The sequence below is a fragment of the Salmo salar genome, chromosome 19 (assembly GCF_965601325.2).
Source record: "Salmo salar chromosome 19, fSalSal1, whole genome shotgun sequence".
In the NCBI taxonomy this organism is placed as follows: Eukaryota; Metazoa; Chordata; class Actinopteri; order Salmoniformes; family Salmonidae; genus Salmo; species Salmo salar.
The window spans coordinates 67,865,722-67,881,525 of record NC_138309.1 but is presented as its reverse complement, the minus strand read 5'-3'; the positions used below and the strand labels follow the sequence as shown (position 1 = coordinate 67,881,525).

Genomic DNA, 15,804 nt, shown 5'->3' with positions numbered 1-15,804 from the left:
ATGTTGTTGATCCATCCGCAGTTATCTCATATAACAGCTATTAAACCCTATAACTGTTTTAAAATCACCATTGGCCTCATGGTGAAATCCCTGAGTGGTTTCCTTCCTCTCTGGCAACTGAGTTAGGAAGGGCCTCTTTGTAGTGACTGGGTGAATTGATACATCATCCAAAGTGTAATGAATAACTGCACCATGCTCAAAGGGATTATTTAATGTCTGTTGTTTTTTACTCATCTACCAATGGTCTTTGTAATTGAATCTGTGCTTGATATTCTCTGCTCGACTGAGGACCTTACAGATAATTGTATGTGTGTAGTCGTTCAAAAATCATGTTAAACACTATTATTGCACAAAGAGTGAGTCCAGGCAACTTATTATGTGACTTGTTAAGCACATGTTTACTCCTGAACATATTTAGGCTTGCCATAACAGAAGGGTTGAATACTTATTGACTCAAGACATTTCAGCTTTTCATTTTTAATAAAACAATTTAAATGTCTATAAACATAATTCCACTTTGACATTATGGGGTATTGTGTTTAGATCAGTGACACAAAACCTAAATTTAATCCATTTTAAATTCAAGCTGTGATATAACAAAATGTGGAAAAAGTCAAGGGTGTGAATACTTTCTGAAGGCACGGTAAATAGTGATCGAACACTGGTCACAATGTTTACATACTGTTTTACCCACTTCGTATGTATAGACTGTATTCTAGTCAAGGCTAGTCCTATATAACTACTTCTGTATGCACATTTTCTATTAATATACTGTCCATACTGTCTATACACACCATTGTATATACATATATATATTTATATTCCGGACTCTGCTCTTTCTGATGTCTTAGTTTTTTTAATTTATGTGTATCGTTTTGTATTGTTAGGTATTACTGCACGAATTTCGAAAGAACCAAAAAATCTACCGTCTTCACTGTGGGACTTTTATTTTGAACGGAAGTTTCCACCTTATTCTTGCGAGGTATAACTTATTCTTGCTGGCGGAACGGAGGTCAGGCCACCAACCCTAATCTCTTGAGTGGTTCATTCTAAAGAAATAGACTCTTGAGAGGGAGTAAATATGACACTAGCTAAATGTAATAATAGCGCCTTCATATGCTAACAAATAGTACTGTTGTTTATAACAAAGCTATTACACCATGAAGTTGCTTCATAAAGATATCGAAAAAGACAATGCCGGGTAAGTAAGCGTCAACAGGCTAGCTAGCTGGCAAGCTAACGTACAATAACGCTAGCGCAAGTCTGTCGCCTTATTTTGTTGCTAGCTAGCACAAGTGTCCGACGTAGCAGTACATACATCTGGTGCAGTGCAACTATTCACAGTCACCACCAGTGTATTGTATGCATCTCGATACATCATTAAACAAGAACAATGTTGTATCCATGTGTTGTTGAATTTGACATGGAAATGGCCGTCCTGGTTTATCAGCTGCTGAGCACAAAATATGGGCAGTTGTCCATACTCATAGTCATGCATACTAGCTAGCTTAGCTAGAATATCATCATAGGAATACCATTGCATTATAATATTGTTGTGCTGAGTGCCCTATACCAGGGGTTTTCAAACTTTTGTTGTTAAGGGACCCCCGCGCAGGCAAACCGGCGAATTAGGCTGGACACTTTTTTTCTGATAACTAGTTCATTGCATCGGTTGTGGAGCCCAGTATCATAATATTACTGTATGTCCCAGCTGCTTGCCGTAGTTTTGAAGTAATCACGAAAAAACTGGCTTTATTAGTTATATTGAGCAACGTGGCACTAAGTCGCCTTCTGAACGTTCTATTCCCAGTTTATTGTTCTATGTTACAATGCCTGCTTCGCTATCGATGGCAACGAGACCTGCCCACGTTGCTGGTAGTTAGAATGGAAACAACAACCAAAAAATACTCATGGAACTCTGAGGTCGTCCCATTGTTTACTATAGGGAAATATAGGCATGTCTGTCTATTTTGCCAAATATCTCGCAATGTTTATATTTTGATTTTTTTTCTCAAATTGGAAACTTTTAAACAGGATAATCTCCTCTTTCTAATTGTGTAAGGCTTCCCCCCATTGTTCCCCCCATTGTTTTCCTATGGAGAGGCATACTGGTATATTTTGCCATCTCGCAAGGTGTATATTTATATTCTTTTCAAGTCGGACACCATTGTTAATCAAGATAATCTTCTCTTTCTAATTACACAAGGTTGGGCAGCGTACTCTCCTGTCATCGGTCGCTGGACCAGAAATAGTCAAAAGTTGCCATTTCCCCCCTACATGTTATGCAGACATAAGCACACTTGGCACCATCGATGTGCGGATGTTTACTTTCTACACGAGTAGTTATTTTTAAGTTTCGTCCTAAGAACATATTGTAGTGGTAAAATAAGAAAGGATACATTTTTTGGTGCCATTTAGGCATCTCTCCAGTCAAAACAGGCTCTGTGAACGTTAGATTCCATTCATTAGCTATGGGCTCACGCTAGTGTTCCATCTTAGCCAACGTTCTTTTGCCATTTTTCAGCCTTGGGTGAATTTTAACACGTTCTATTGTCCAGACGACCCATATGTTAGCAAAAATATATACAATCCCGTCATGTTTTATTATAAGGTGAATGTCAAGTAGAAGTAATCAACATTTTCAAATAAATAGATTTGGTAGACAGTTTATTTTTATCTTGTGGTTGATCAGTGTAATCTGCAGTACTGAATAAGTGTGCTGTTGTCCATGACCCCACAGAGAATGATACTGGTGCTCACCGACAGGACCTAACAAGTTATTGGGATCCCTGTGCGATGGTTCCATACAAACTATGTTTTCAGATTTGTATTTATTTTAGCTAAATAATCTCTCTCACAAAACACATCGTTTCCCACGGGGGACCAGTACGAAAAGAAAAAAAAATAATGTATGAAATGTATGCATTCATTACTGTAAGTCGCTCTGGATAAGAGCGTCTGCTAAATGACTGGGCCACAGTTCATTGTAAGGGGAAGTGTAAACTCTTACATAGTCTTTTAACCAGAAATGTAAAGGTTTCTTGGCATACAGAAAATGTTACTGTTGGAAATCACATTTTCTGTAGTACACATTTTGATGTTTTGAAACTAATTTACTTGAATTCTGTGCATTTTGCCATGGCTAATGCTGTGTTCCTCTGCGCAAACATTACAAAATCAATGAGCATGTGCCTTGAATGCCTGGTTTTTGGAATTTTCAATTCTCCTTGACATTTACATTTAACCTCTCTTGGGGAGGTGGGACGCTACCCACCCACGGTTCACACTATTCAACAGCCAGTGAAAAATCTGAGCGCCAAATTCAAAACCACAAAATGTCATAATTCAAAGTTCTCGAACATAAGACTATTTTAAACCATTTTAAAGATACACGTCTCCGTAATGTAACCACATTGTCCGATTTCAAAAAGGCGGTACGGCGAAAGCATAAAGTTAGATTATGTTAGGACAGTTCCAACACAAGAAAAACCACACAGCCATTTTCCTAGCAAGGACAGGTGTCACGAAAACCAGCTAAAATTATGCACTAACCTTTGACGATCTTCATCAGATGACACTCCTAGGACATCATGTTACACAATACATGCATTTTTTGTTCGATCAAGTTGATATTTATATCCAAAAACAGCATTTTACATTGGCGCGTGATGTTCAGAAAATATTTTGCCTCCAATACTGCCGGTGAATCAGCACTACAATTTACAAAAATACTCATCATAAACGTTGATAAAATATTAAACTGTTATTCAAAGAATTATAGATGAACATCTCCTTTATGCAACCGCTGTGACAGATTTAAAAAAAGCTTCACGGAGAAGTACTGCGCTCAGAAAAAGACATCAAGCAATACAGATACCCGCCATTTTGGAGTCATCTAAAATCATAAATAGCATTAGAAATATTCACTTACCTTTGATGATCTTCATCAGAAGGCACTTCCAGAAATCCCAGGTCCACAATAAATGTTGTTTTGTTCGATAAAGTCCATAATTTATGTCCAAATACCTCCTTGTTGTTTGCGCGTTCAGTAAGCTACTCCAAGTGTAGGAAGCACGGCCAAAAGTTTGAACTCTTTGGCTTGATTACCAAGTTTCACATCTGGAGGAAACCAAGCATCGCTCTTCTTGGCCAATACCATCCCTACTGTGAAGCATGTTGGTGGCAGTATCATGCTGTGGGGATGTTTTTCAGCAGCAGGGACTGGGAGTCTAGTCAGGATTGAGGGAAAGATGAACTGAGCAAAGTACAGAGAGATCCTAGATGAAAACCTGCTCCAGTGCAGGAGTGGCTTTGGGACAAGTCTCTGAATGTCCTTGAGTGGCCCAGTCAGAGCCCGAACCTGAACCCGATCAAACATCTCTGGAGAGACCTACAATAGCTGTGCACCGACTCTCCCCATCCAACCTGACAGAGCTTAAGAGGACCTGGAGAGAAGAATGACAGAAACCCCCCAAATACAGGTGTGTAACGCTTGTAGCATCATACCCAAGAAGACTCGAGGCTGTAATCGCTGCCAAAGGTGCTTCAACAAAGTACTAAGTAAAGAGTCCGAATACTTACGTAAATGTGATGTTTTTGTTTTAAATGTGAAGAAAAAGAAACTGTTTTTGCTTTGTCATTATGGAGTATTGTGTGTAGATTGATGAGGGGAAAAAAACAATTGAATCAATTTTAGAATAAGGCTGTAACGTAACAAAATGTGGAAAAACTGAAGGGGTCTGAATACTTTCCGAATACACTGTATACAGAAGTATGTGCCACCCCTTCAAATTAGTGGATTTCATTATTTCAGCCACACCCGTTGCTGACAGGTGTATAAAATCGAGCACACAGCCATGCAATCTCCATAAACAAACATTGGCAGTAGAATGGCCAAACTGAAGAGCTCAGTGGCTTTCAATGTGGCACCGTCATAGGATGCCACCTTTCCAAAAAGTCATTTCGTCACATTTCTGCACTGGTAGAGCTGCCCATGTCAACTGTAAGTGCTGTTTTTGCGAAGTGGAAACGTCTAGGAGCAACAACGGCTCAGCTGCGAAGTGGTAGGCCACACAAGCTCGCAGAACGGGACCGCCGAGTGCTGAAGCACGTAGCACCTAAAAATCATCTGTCCTCTTGTTGCAACACTTAGTACTGAGTTCCAAACTGCCTCTGTAAGCAACTTCAGCACAGGAACTGTTCGTCGGTCGCTTCATGAAATGCAGCCACACACAGCCACACACAAGCCTAAGATCATGTGCAATGCCATGCGTCGGCTGGAATGGTGTAGAGCTCACCGCCATTGGACTCTGGGGGCAGTGGAAACGCGTTCTCTGGAATGATGAATCACGCTTCACCATCTGGCAGTCCGACGGACAAATCTGGGTTTGGTGGATGCCAGGAGAACGCTACCTGCCCGACAGCGATGTGCCAACTGTAAAGTTGGGTAGTGGAGAAATAATGGTCTGGGGCTGTTTTTTATTGTTTGTGCTTGGCCTGTTAGTTCCAGTGAAGAGAGATCTTAACACTACAGCATACAATGACATTCTAGACGATTCCGTGCTTCCAACTTTGTGGCAACAGTTTGGGGAATGATCTTTCCTGTTTCAGCATGACAATGCCCCCGTGCACAATGCAAGGTCCATACAGAAATGGTTTGTTGAGATCGGTGTTGGAGAACTTGACTGGCCAGCACAGTGCCCTGACCTCAACCCCATCGAACACCTTTGGGATGAATTGGAACGCCGACTGCGAGCCAGGCCTAATCACCCAACATCAGTGCCCAACCTCACTAATGCTCTTGTGGCTGAATGGAAGTAAGTCCCCGCAGCAATGTTCCAACATCTAGTGAAAAGTCTTCCCAGAAGAATGGAGGCTATTATAGCAGCAAGGGGGGGCAACTCATTATTAATGCCCATGATTTTGGAATGAGATGTTCGATGAACAGGTGTCCATATACTTTTCGTCATGTAGTGTACATTTTCTGTCAAACTTATGATTTTTATCAACAAAGTCAGTGCTAGTAGGAAAATACAAGTTGTATCATTTTTTTTTAGCTTGTATTTGATTGTTAGTTCTCAACGATGGTATTATTGAAAAAAAAAATATATATAGTTCTTTTCTGCATGCTTTCTATCTGGTTTTAGTTGTTTAACTTGACACACACAGTTTTTCCATCCTGAAAATAACCACTTAGACGGCCCACCTAAGAGTTTTCCACATAGAAAAGCCCTGTAATAAGCTCCAATGACTGTCATTTATTTATCTACTTCCTCAGAGTCAGGTGACCAGGAACAGGTAGCATGTTAACTGTTCCTGTAGACTTCGCCATTGTTCTAATGCTAGTTAGCATTGTCTCATGAAACTACCTCAAATTTCCTTCATACTGGACGCAGAGACATAAAAATGGTATCCACGGTGGTATTCTGTTGCAGCTAGTGATATTCATTAAATAATTATTTTTCACATAAAAAAAAAACTTGATGTCTTCACTATTATTCTACAATGTAGAAAATAGTAAAAATAAAGAAAAACCCTGGAATGAGTAGGTTTGTCCAAATCTTGACTGGCACTGTATATATATATATATATATATATATATATATATATATATATATATATATATATATATATATATATATATATATATATATATCTACCGTTTTTTTTAAATGTGAAAAATAATTATTTACTGAATGTCACTAGCTGCAACAGAATACCACCGTGGATACCATTATTATGTCTCTGCGTCCAGTATGAAGGAAATTAGAGGTAGTTACCATTGGAAAAAATACTATTCCAATGGTACAAGATCTTTATTAAGCATTAAACTATGAAATAACACATATGTAATCATGTAGTAACCAAAAAAGTGTTAAACAAATTAATCAAATTAGCCACCCTTTGCCTTGGTGAAAGCTTTGCACACTCTTGGCATTCTCTCAACCAGCTTCATGAGGTAGTCATGAAGCTTTTGACTGGTACTTGATGACAGCTTTGCACACTTGGCATTCTCTCAACCAGCTTCATGAGGAATGCTTTTCCAGCAGTCTTCAAGGAGTTCCGACATATGCTGAGCACAGATCTGGCTGCTTTTCCTTCACTCTGCGGTCCAACTCATCCCAAACCATCTCAATTGGGTTGAGGTTGGGTGATTGTGGAGGCCAGGTCATCTGATGCAGCACTCCATCACTCCTTGGTCAAATTGCCCTTGCACAGCCCTGAGGTGTGTTTTGGGTCATTGTCCTGTTGAAAAATAAATTATAGTCCCACTGAGCGCAAACCAGATGGGATGGTGTATAGCTGCAGAATACTATGGTAGCCATGCTGGTTAAGTGTGCCTTCATTTCTAAATAAATCACAGATCGTGTCACCAGCAAAGCACCATCACGTCTCCTCCTCCATGCTTCACGGTGGGAACCACACACACAGAGATCATCCGTTCACCTACTCAGCGTTTCACAAAGACACGGCGGTTGGAACCAAAAACCTCAAATTTGGCCTCATCAGACCAAAGGACAGATTTCCACCGGTCTAATGTCCATTGCTCATGTTTCTTGGCCCAATCAAGTCGCTTCTTCTTAATTGTGTCCAATCTGAGTTGCATTTAACTCTAATGAACTTATCCTCTGCAGCAGATGTAACTCTGGGTTTTCCTTTCCTGTTGCGGTCCTTATGAGACCCAGTTTTATCATAGCGCTTGATGGTTTTTGTGACTGTAACTTGAAGAAAATGTCAAAGTTCTTGACATTTTTCAATTTGACTGACCTTCATGTCTTAAAGTAATGATGGACTGTCGTTTCTCTTTGCTTATTTGAGCTGTTCTTGCTATAATAGGGACTTGGTCTTCTACCAAATAGGGCTATTTTCTGTATACCACTCTTACCTTCTCACAACACAACTTATTGGCTCAAACACATTAAGAAGGAAAGAAATTCCAGAAATGAACTTTTAACAAGGCATACCTGTTAATTGAAATTGCATTCCAGGTGACTACCTTATGAAACTGGTTGAGAGAATGCCAAGAGTGTGCAAAGCTGTCAAGGCAAAAAGGGTGGCTACTTTGAAGAATCTCAAGTATAACATATATTTTGGTTAGTTTAACACTTTTTTTGGGTTACTACATGATTCCATATGTGTTATTTCATAGTTTTGATGTCTTCACTATTATTCTACAATGTAGAAAATAGTAAAAATAAAGAAAAACCCTGAATGAGTAGGTATGTCCAAACTTTTGACTGGTACACCCCCTGCAGTACCTTGGGGGCAGCGGAACCCTGTTTGAAAACCCCTGCTCAATACATTTCCATCCTCGTTGTTACACTGAAACAGTTATTCTTGTCTTGATCAAATTTAATGACTAACCTTCCAACATTGACTTGAACCACTAATAGCAATTCCCATTACTGCTGATTTTGATTACTTTCAGTCTCACACAACCTGAACCGAGCTCTGTTATCAAGGTTGTGTGTGTGTGTGTGTGTTTCTCTCCCAGTCAGGTGACACTGATGCCGGAAGAGGCCGAGGACATGTGGCACACCTACAACTTACTGCAGATCGGTGACAGTCTTATGGCCTCCACTATTAGGTAACTTGCTATTGTGACGGATTTCATTGTGCTTGCTTAACAGCATAACTTCCTTCCACTCGAGCATGCACTGGTACTCAATCTCGGATCCTCTGTTTTGCAAACTCACTTGACTGCCCACTTGACAACATCATAGCCAATTGCGCTATAGAAAAGTTAGCGATTTGATCGTGTGGGTGGAAACATTTCAAGCTATGGAGTGAGGTTACAAATCTAACTCTGTTACACTATCACTATGGTACATAATCCTAATCTGGTCCCAGATCAATTTTTTCTGTGTAGACAAATATGGTTGTTGTCATGTTTGGCACAAACAGATCTGGTACCAGGTTAATATAATCCTGCTGCGAACCATGATCGTACTACAGTTCTACCATCAGTGAGTGGTTGCCATTTGAGTGTTTCAGGAAGTCTTTGAAATCCGTGTGACATAGTATATTGCCATATTGACTATTTTATGGTAATTAAAAAAGAATTCGCTTTTCTCACTTGAGCTGTAATGCTCTACCTCTCTTTCGCTCTCACTCACTCACTCGCTCGCTCGCTCTCTCTATCACACACACACACACCTTTACTAAAAAGCGCAGCCTTAGTGACCCATGATACCTTTCTCCCTGATTCCTCAGAAAGGTGCAGACTGAGTCTTCCACGGGCAGCGTGGGGAGCTCGAGAGTGCGCACCACCCTGTGTGTGTGTGTGGATACTATTGACTTTGACTCACAGGCCTGCCAGCTGAGGGTGAAGGGAACCAACATCCAGGAGAATCAATATGTGAAGGTCCGAGATGAACAACGTTGAGGACAAAAACAACGCACTTACACTTTAGCCTGTAACTGTTATTATGTCAGTTTGGCGTTGTCACATTACCAGTAGACAAATCATGATGCTAGGAAAGCTAATGCTAATGGTCTAAGTTGCATGGGGTTTCCAATTTAATATTTTGTTGTTTTGTAGTAGCAAGTGAAGGATGTGCTTTTTCCTCTGTCCTTAGATGGGGGCTTACCACACCATTGAGTTGGAGTTAAACAGGAAGTTCACACTTGCCAAAAAGATCTGGGATAGTGTCGTCCTCGATAGGATCGGTGAGTGTGTACTTGTAACCTGGGAGGTGATGGTGCTCCTCAAAGGCTTAAATCCCTGTTTTGTTGTTTTGTACGAAATCTGTCAATCAAAATCATTGAATTTCAAGGTATTCCACTCACTAAGTCTTTCATATGGTTCTCTGAGACCTGTTTTGTTTTGACATGGTTCCCACGGGTCGAGAAATGTCAGGAATATCATGGAATTTTCAAATACGCATTCCGGACAGGAAAAGTCAGGGAATTTAGTCAATACATTGATGCAATTATGGAAAATCAGGGAACGTTTCATATGAATCACAGTTTATTCATTAAATGATCAAAAACATGTACATTGCATTGCCTAATGTGTGTGAAAGTTGTCACATTGAAATTCTTATCTGTAGACATGGAAAGTAATGGGAAAGTAAATGGATTTACCACAGAGTGGGAACCCTGTTTTGAGTACCTTGGCCTGTATGCAACCTGAACTCTTATTCTATTTCCTGTGGCCCTCTCAGAGCAGGCGTGTGACCCCACCCAGAAGGCAGACGTAGCGGCCGTGGTGATGCAGGAGGGTCTGGCCAACCTGGTACTGGTGACCCCTGCTATGACCCTACTAAGGGCCAAGGTGGAGGTGACCATTCCTCGCAAGAGGAGAGGCAGCTGCACCCAGCACGAGAAGGTCAGTATAGGCTTCATGACCCCATCATTAAAGGGGCTTACAGACAGGGAGCTGCCAAAGTCGGCACGGGCGGCACGCTGCAAATCTAACTCTATTACACTATCACTATGCTACATAATCCTAGTCTGGTCCCAGATCTATTTGTGCTGTGTATCCAACTATGGTTGTTGTCATATTTGGAACAAACAGAACAATGTTCATATGCCATACTACAGTTCTACCATCAGTGGGTGGTTGCCATTTGAGTGTTTCCGGAAGTATTTGAAATCCGTGTGACATGGTATATTGCCATATTGACTATTCTATGGTAATACAAAAGTAATTAGCCTTGGTGATGCATGAGAGTCTGGCCAACCTGGTGCTGGTGACCCCCGCTATGACCCTACTAAGGGCCAAGGTGGGGGTAACCATCCCTCGCAAGAGGAGAGGCAGCTGCACCCAGCACGAGAAGATGAAAGTGTTTAACTGGAGCGGCAGAGAAGAATGTACCTCGCGTGCCCTTGGCGGCAGCTGCCGTCCCTCCCTGTTCCACTCTCGCCAGGGTGGGAGGCAAACCTGCCGCCAGCTTTACATAGAAACTAATAGAGGCGGCTGTATTTTATTTTCCTGAGTGTAAGCGTCTTAACAATCAGTATGGGCAAGGGTTTGGTTTCCTAATGGGTTCTTTCCCTCTCTCAGGCCCTGGATAGGTTCTATGAGGCAGTGATGCAGGGGATCCTCAGACATATCAACTTTGACGGTGGGTCCGCTAGTATATCCCCCTTCATGGTGAAACTCCCTACTGAACACAACTCAGGGCTGATTAAGCAGGCATCATCTGGCCTGTGAAATGGGGCAGATTTAGATCACGTGACGGTCGTTCCCCCTACACCTCACCTTTTACCTAATATCGCCTCTTTCTCACTCCGGTCCCCTGTCTTTAATGTGTCAGTGGTGAAGTGTATACTGGTGGCCAGTCCAGGGTTTGTGAAGGACCAGTTCATGGCCTACCTCTTCAGGGAGGCAGTCCGACAAGACTCCAAGATTCTGCTGGAGAATAGGCCCAAGTTCATGTTAGTCCACTCCTCCTCGGGACACAAATACTCCCTAAAAGGTAGGGAACATGTTTTGATAACGTTACAATGTATTATTACAATGCATTATTAATGTGGTTGTAATGCATTGTAAGAATTGCCATAAGGATCTGTAACCCCTTATATCTTATTATCGTGTTTATAAAATGTAATAATACATATACTTGTCAGCTTTAAGTAATGTGTTACTAATGTTTATTTTATTTCAGAATGTTTTGATATTTCTTCCTTTTTTGTGGGGCGATGCTTACTGGGTTGGGTTTTTTCCTGTAGAGATTCTATGCGATCCAGCTGTCACAGCTAGATTGTCTGATACCAAGGTGAGTGTCCCATTTTGTCTATTAATCCTACTAATAGTCTATTAATCCAGCTGCGTGGTCCTTTCAATAGAAACACTGCAATTTATTCATGCTTTGTCTTCTCTGTGACTCACAGGCAGCAGGGGAGGTGAAAGCCCTGGAGGACTTCTACAAGATGCTACAACATGAGCCCGACAGAGCCTTCTATGGGTGAGAGAGCGAGACCGTGGTCGTGTTCATTAGGGCATACATCCAAAACTGTTTTTTACCGTTTGGTGACAGAAAACAAAAATGTATGTTGTTGGACACATCTAGATAGTACCTCCTTGTTTTCGTTTGTTTTCGTTCTTTGACGCTAAAATCTGAATTAGGCTAATAAGAACACGTTTTCCGTTGCAAAATGTTTTGCTACGGTGTCCCCTACTGAACCCGACACCAATGACTGACTATGACATTGAGAGTCCTCATGTTCCACCACTACTAAACACTGACCTTTCTATTCACTTGATGTTGCAGGTTGGCTCACGTGGAGAAAGCTTCCGAAGCACTGGCTATTGACATCTTGTTGATTAGCGATAACCTCTTCAGGTATGTAGTTTTATGGAATTATATCTGGATTTCTGTGGGGGAAAACATTGTATATTGTGTGTGTTTTATATAAATATTTGAGAAAGTGAGGATAGAGACGTACACATACAATGCATGTGTATCTGTCATGTGTGAATTGTGCTCATATGTGTTTATAACCTAACTTGAATGCCACAACCAAAGTTCCCTCCAGAAAAAAAGAAAGTTATTCTATTCTCAAGATAAGTAGACTTACACTGAGTGTACAACACATTAGGACACCTTCCTAATATTGAATTACCCCCAGAACAGCCTCAATTCTTTGGGGAATGACTTCTACAAGGTGTCAAAGCGTTCCACAAGGATGCTGGCCCATGTTGACGCCAACGCTTCCAACAGTTGTATCAAGTTGACTGGATGTCCTTTCAGTGGTGGACCATTCTTGATAGACACGGGAAACTGTTGAGCGTGAAAAACCCAGCAGCATTTCAGTTCTTGACCCACTCAAACCGGTGGGCCTGCACCTACTGCCATAAGCTGTTCAAAGGCACTTAAATCTTTTGTCTTGTCCATTCACCCTCTGAATAGCACACATACACAATACATGTCTCAACTGTCTCAAAGCTTTAAAATGCTTATTTTAACCTGTCTCCTCCCCTTCATCTACACAAATCGAAGTGGATTTAACAAGTGACATCAGTAAGGGATCATAGCTTTCACCTGGATTCACCTGGTCAGTCTATGTCATGGAAAGAGCAGGTGGCAAGAAGATGAGCTGTGAGGGGGTATCGTCGCTTATCTGTGCATGATTCTTCATTTAATTTGGATGTCTGTCCACAGGCACCAGGATGTGACCACACGGAGTAGATACGTACGGCTGGTGGACAACGTGAGAGACAATGGTGGAACCGTGAGGTAGGGATAGGCAGGGAAGAGAAATGATGATTATGACGAGTAAAAAAATATGATAGGCTACTGTAGACAAGTTATACTGTAATTATGATGATTGTTTCTTATAGTGATCATGTCCTCGATCCTCTTTTATTTTCTTCCACAGAATATTTTCAAGCCTTCATGTATCTGGAGAACGTAAGTTTTGTTCCTTCCATATTCAGTGACATGGCAATGCCAATTTCACAAATGCGTTATTGGTAGTATACCATGGGTGTTTCTCAATGCATACGACCGTGCTCCGAGCATGCAAATTGGAGCACGGTAGGGTCGGAGTGCGAGTCCAATTCAAAGTATGTGAAACGGAGCACAGAGGCCACTTCTCAAATGCGTACTCCGTTTGTACATGCATCGACGTAAACGTCAACAGAAAGTATTTTGTACGCAACTGCGTACAAAATGATGCAACATTCATTGAAATCAATGGCGGACATTATTTGAGCTGAAGCGTAAGAAAAAACACGCCGACTTCAGAATGAAATGTTGCCTATTCACATTTGATATGTTGCCTGACTACAATATTTTATCTTGATATGTTAATAAATACATGCTGGTTAATTTTGGCATGTTTACCTGCCTACGTACCGTAGATTGCAAGCCCATAATAAGTCAATAGGGCTAGCTACTAGTACTGTTAGCTAGCCAGGTAGCCACGAATAATTGTTTGCTAGCTACCCACAAACAATTGACATCTATCTTGCATAATATTAGTTTTAGGTCATTTTTGCCTGTTAAACTATCTGATTAGCTACATTATTACGATTCACATATAGCTAGCAGAGAGTTATGAAGTAAAACGGTTGCTTTGTGTACATCTTGTTTCGTCTCTATTGCCATTGTTGTCCTGGCTGGTAGACGGTTCAGTGAACGGATAAGTCCATAGTAAGTCAATAGGGGTAGCTAGCCACGAAGAATTGGTAGCTACCCACGAAAAATCTACATCTACCTTGCATAACTTTAGTTTTAGGTAAAAAAATGTCCTGTTTAACTAGCTGGCTAGCTAGATTATTACGATTCACATATCTAGCTGAAAATTATGAAGTTTGCTTTGTATATATCTTGTTTGGTCTATTGTTGCCATTGGCAGGGCTAGAAGAAGGTTCAGGACATGGGGAGGTGAAGCGTAAGGTAACACAGTAGGGGGAGTGCGTGTGCTTCTCAAATGTGTTGTTTTATGCATTCCTCACAAGAACGTACTCACAAGAACGTACTCAAGAGAACGTAGTCGGAGCATGAGAGTGTGGAGATACGGTAGTATGCATATTGAGAAACACCCCATGTTTCTTCTCACCATAGGGGATTTCACTGATAGGGTTACTGAGTAGCATTGCATCATTGAGTGTGTGATATTTATTATTTGTCAACCAAATATTGTATAATTTGCTTAAAACAATTGAGCAGTCTCCTCCTCTGTCTCTCCCTTGTACAGAGTTGACCCAGCTCAGTGGAGTGGCGGCCATCTTGCGTTTCCCCATCGCTGATCTATCGGAGCCTGAGGATGACAGCAGCTCTGATGAAGAATAAATTACACACTGCAACAGAGAAATTAGACCTGGGGGTACTCTTAGTCTGCAAAACTGAGAGGAACACAGCGCAAAGTTGCAAGAAGAAATAGTGCATAAAGTGCAAAACCTGTCCATTATTGCTTTATCATCATACTCACAGAATTTGACATGCTGGTGCTTTTGGGTTTAAGGTGCAGTACAAGTAGAAGTGGTACCAATGCTAAGCCTGAAAGATAAACTCTGGTTTACATTAATGCTATGGTTAAGCCTGTAATTTGTTTGGTGCCAAGTCTGAATAAAACACAAATAATAATAAATACACAGAAAATGCAAACCTGATTGATCTGGATATAAAATGCTAGTACAGTGTATTAATATTGATAAAACATGTATAATTAATTTCTAATGAGAGTTTTGCATCTACATTTTTCTTTTTGAGTGTGTGTGTGTATATATATCTCTTTCTTGCAATAAAACCGCCAAAGCTTACGTTTTCTTGTCCTGCCATGTTCCTTTCGTAGTAACTTTTGTACTTTTTGATGCCTCAGTAACAGTTGTTTCTGACAAGAAAATGATCATGATCAAACACTGAAAGGGAGTATAACGAAACAGGAGATAGAAATATATATTTAATTTATTGCAATCCTTTTCATTGAAAATATTTATGTTGGTCACTGGAGGCAAAGGCCTACTGCATTTTAACTGCTACAGAATCATGTAGATGTGCGTCCATCTCATTGCAAAGTAATAACACTGAAATTTGGGTTCAAAAGCTATACAACAATTCCCTGATGGCCATCATTAATAGCACCAATCGATTCTTATCCCTACATTCTTCTGCTGTACGGGGGTGAATATTTCAAAATGGACAGTGAATCAATCGTAATCCTTAACAGTAATTTCAGCAGCTAGTCCTAAAGTGCATTTTAAAACTTTAATTTCACTCTCATCACCCATAGAAATATAATTACGAAACGGTTCAAAGCCCCTCAGACCACAGAAATGTTCATGTGCACTTATCGGTAAGTACATTCAATATGGCCGCCAGTCCACCCATCACCGAACATAGACTTGAATGG

General features: G+C 40.8%; 1 protein-coding gene and 1 non-coding gene across 2 annotated transcripts; both read left to right on the top strand.

Moving 5' to 3' along the window:
• Positions 1-971: 971 nt before the first annotated feature.
• On the top strand, positions 972-15,214 carry pelo (pelota mRNA surveillance and ribosome rescue factor). Its single transcript, XM_014158567.1, has 13 exons — positions 972-1,201; positions 8,495-8,587; positions 9,214-9,364; positions 9,579-9,669; positions 10,167-10,330; positions 11,009-11,069; positions 11,262-11,423; positions 11,677-11,723; positions 11,839-11,912; positions 12,219-12,290; positions 13,110-13,184; positions 13,327-13,358; positions 14,650-15,214. The coding sequence occupies exons 1-13, from the start codon at positions 1,161-1,163 to the stop codon at positions 14,742-14,744; spliced, it is 1,158 nt and encodes a 385-aa protein (XP_014014042.1). The 5' UTR covers positions 972-1,160; the 3' UTR covers positions 14,745-15,214.
• LOC123729070 (small Cajal body-specific RNA 14) lies at positions 2,681-2,811 on the top strand. Its single transcript, XR_006760849.1, has one exon.
• Positions 15,215-15,804: the final 590 nt, after the last annotated feature.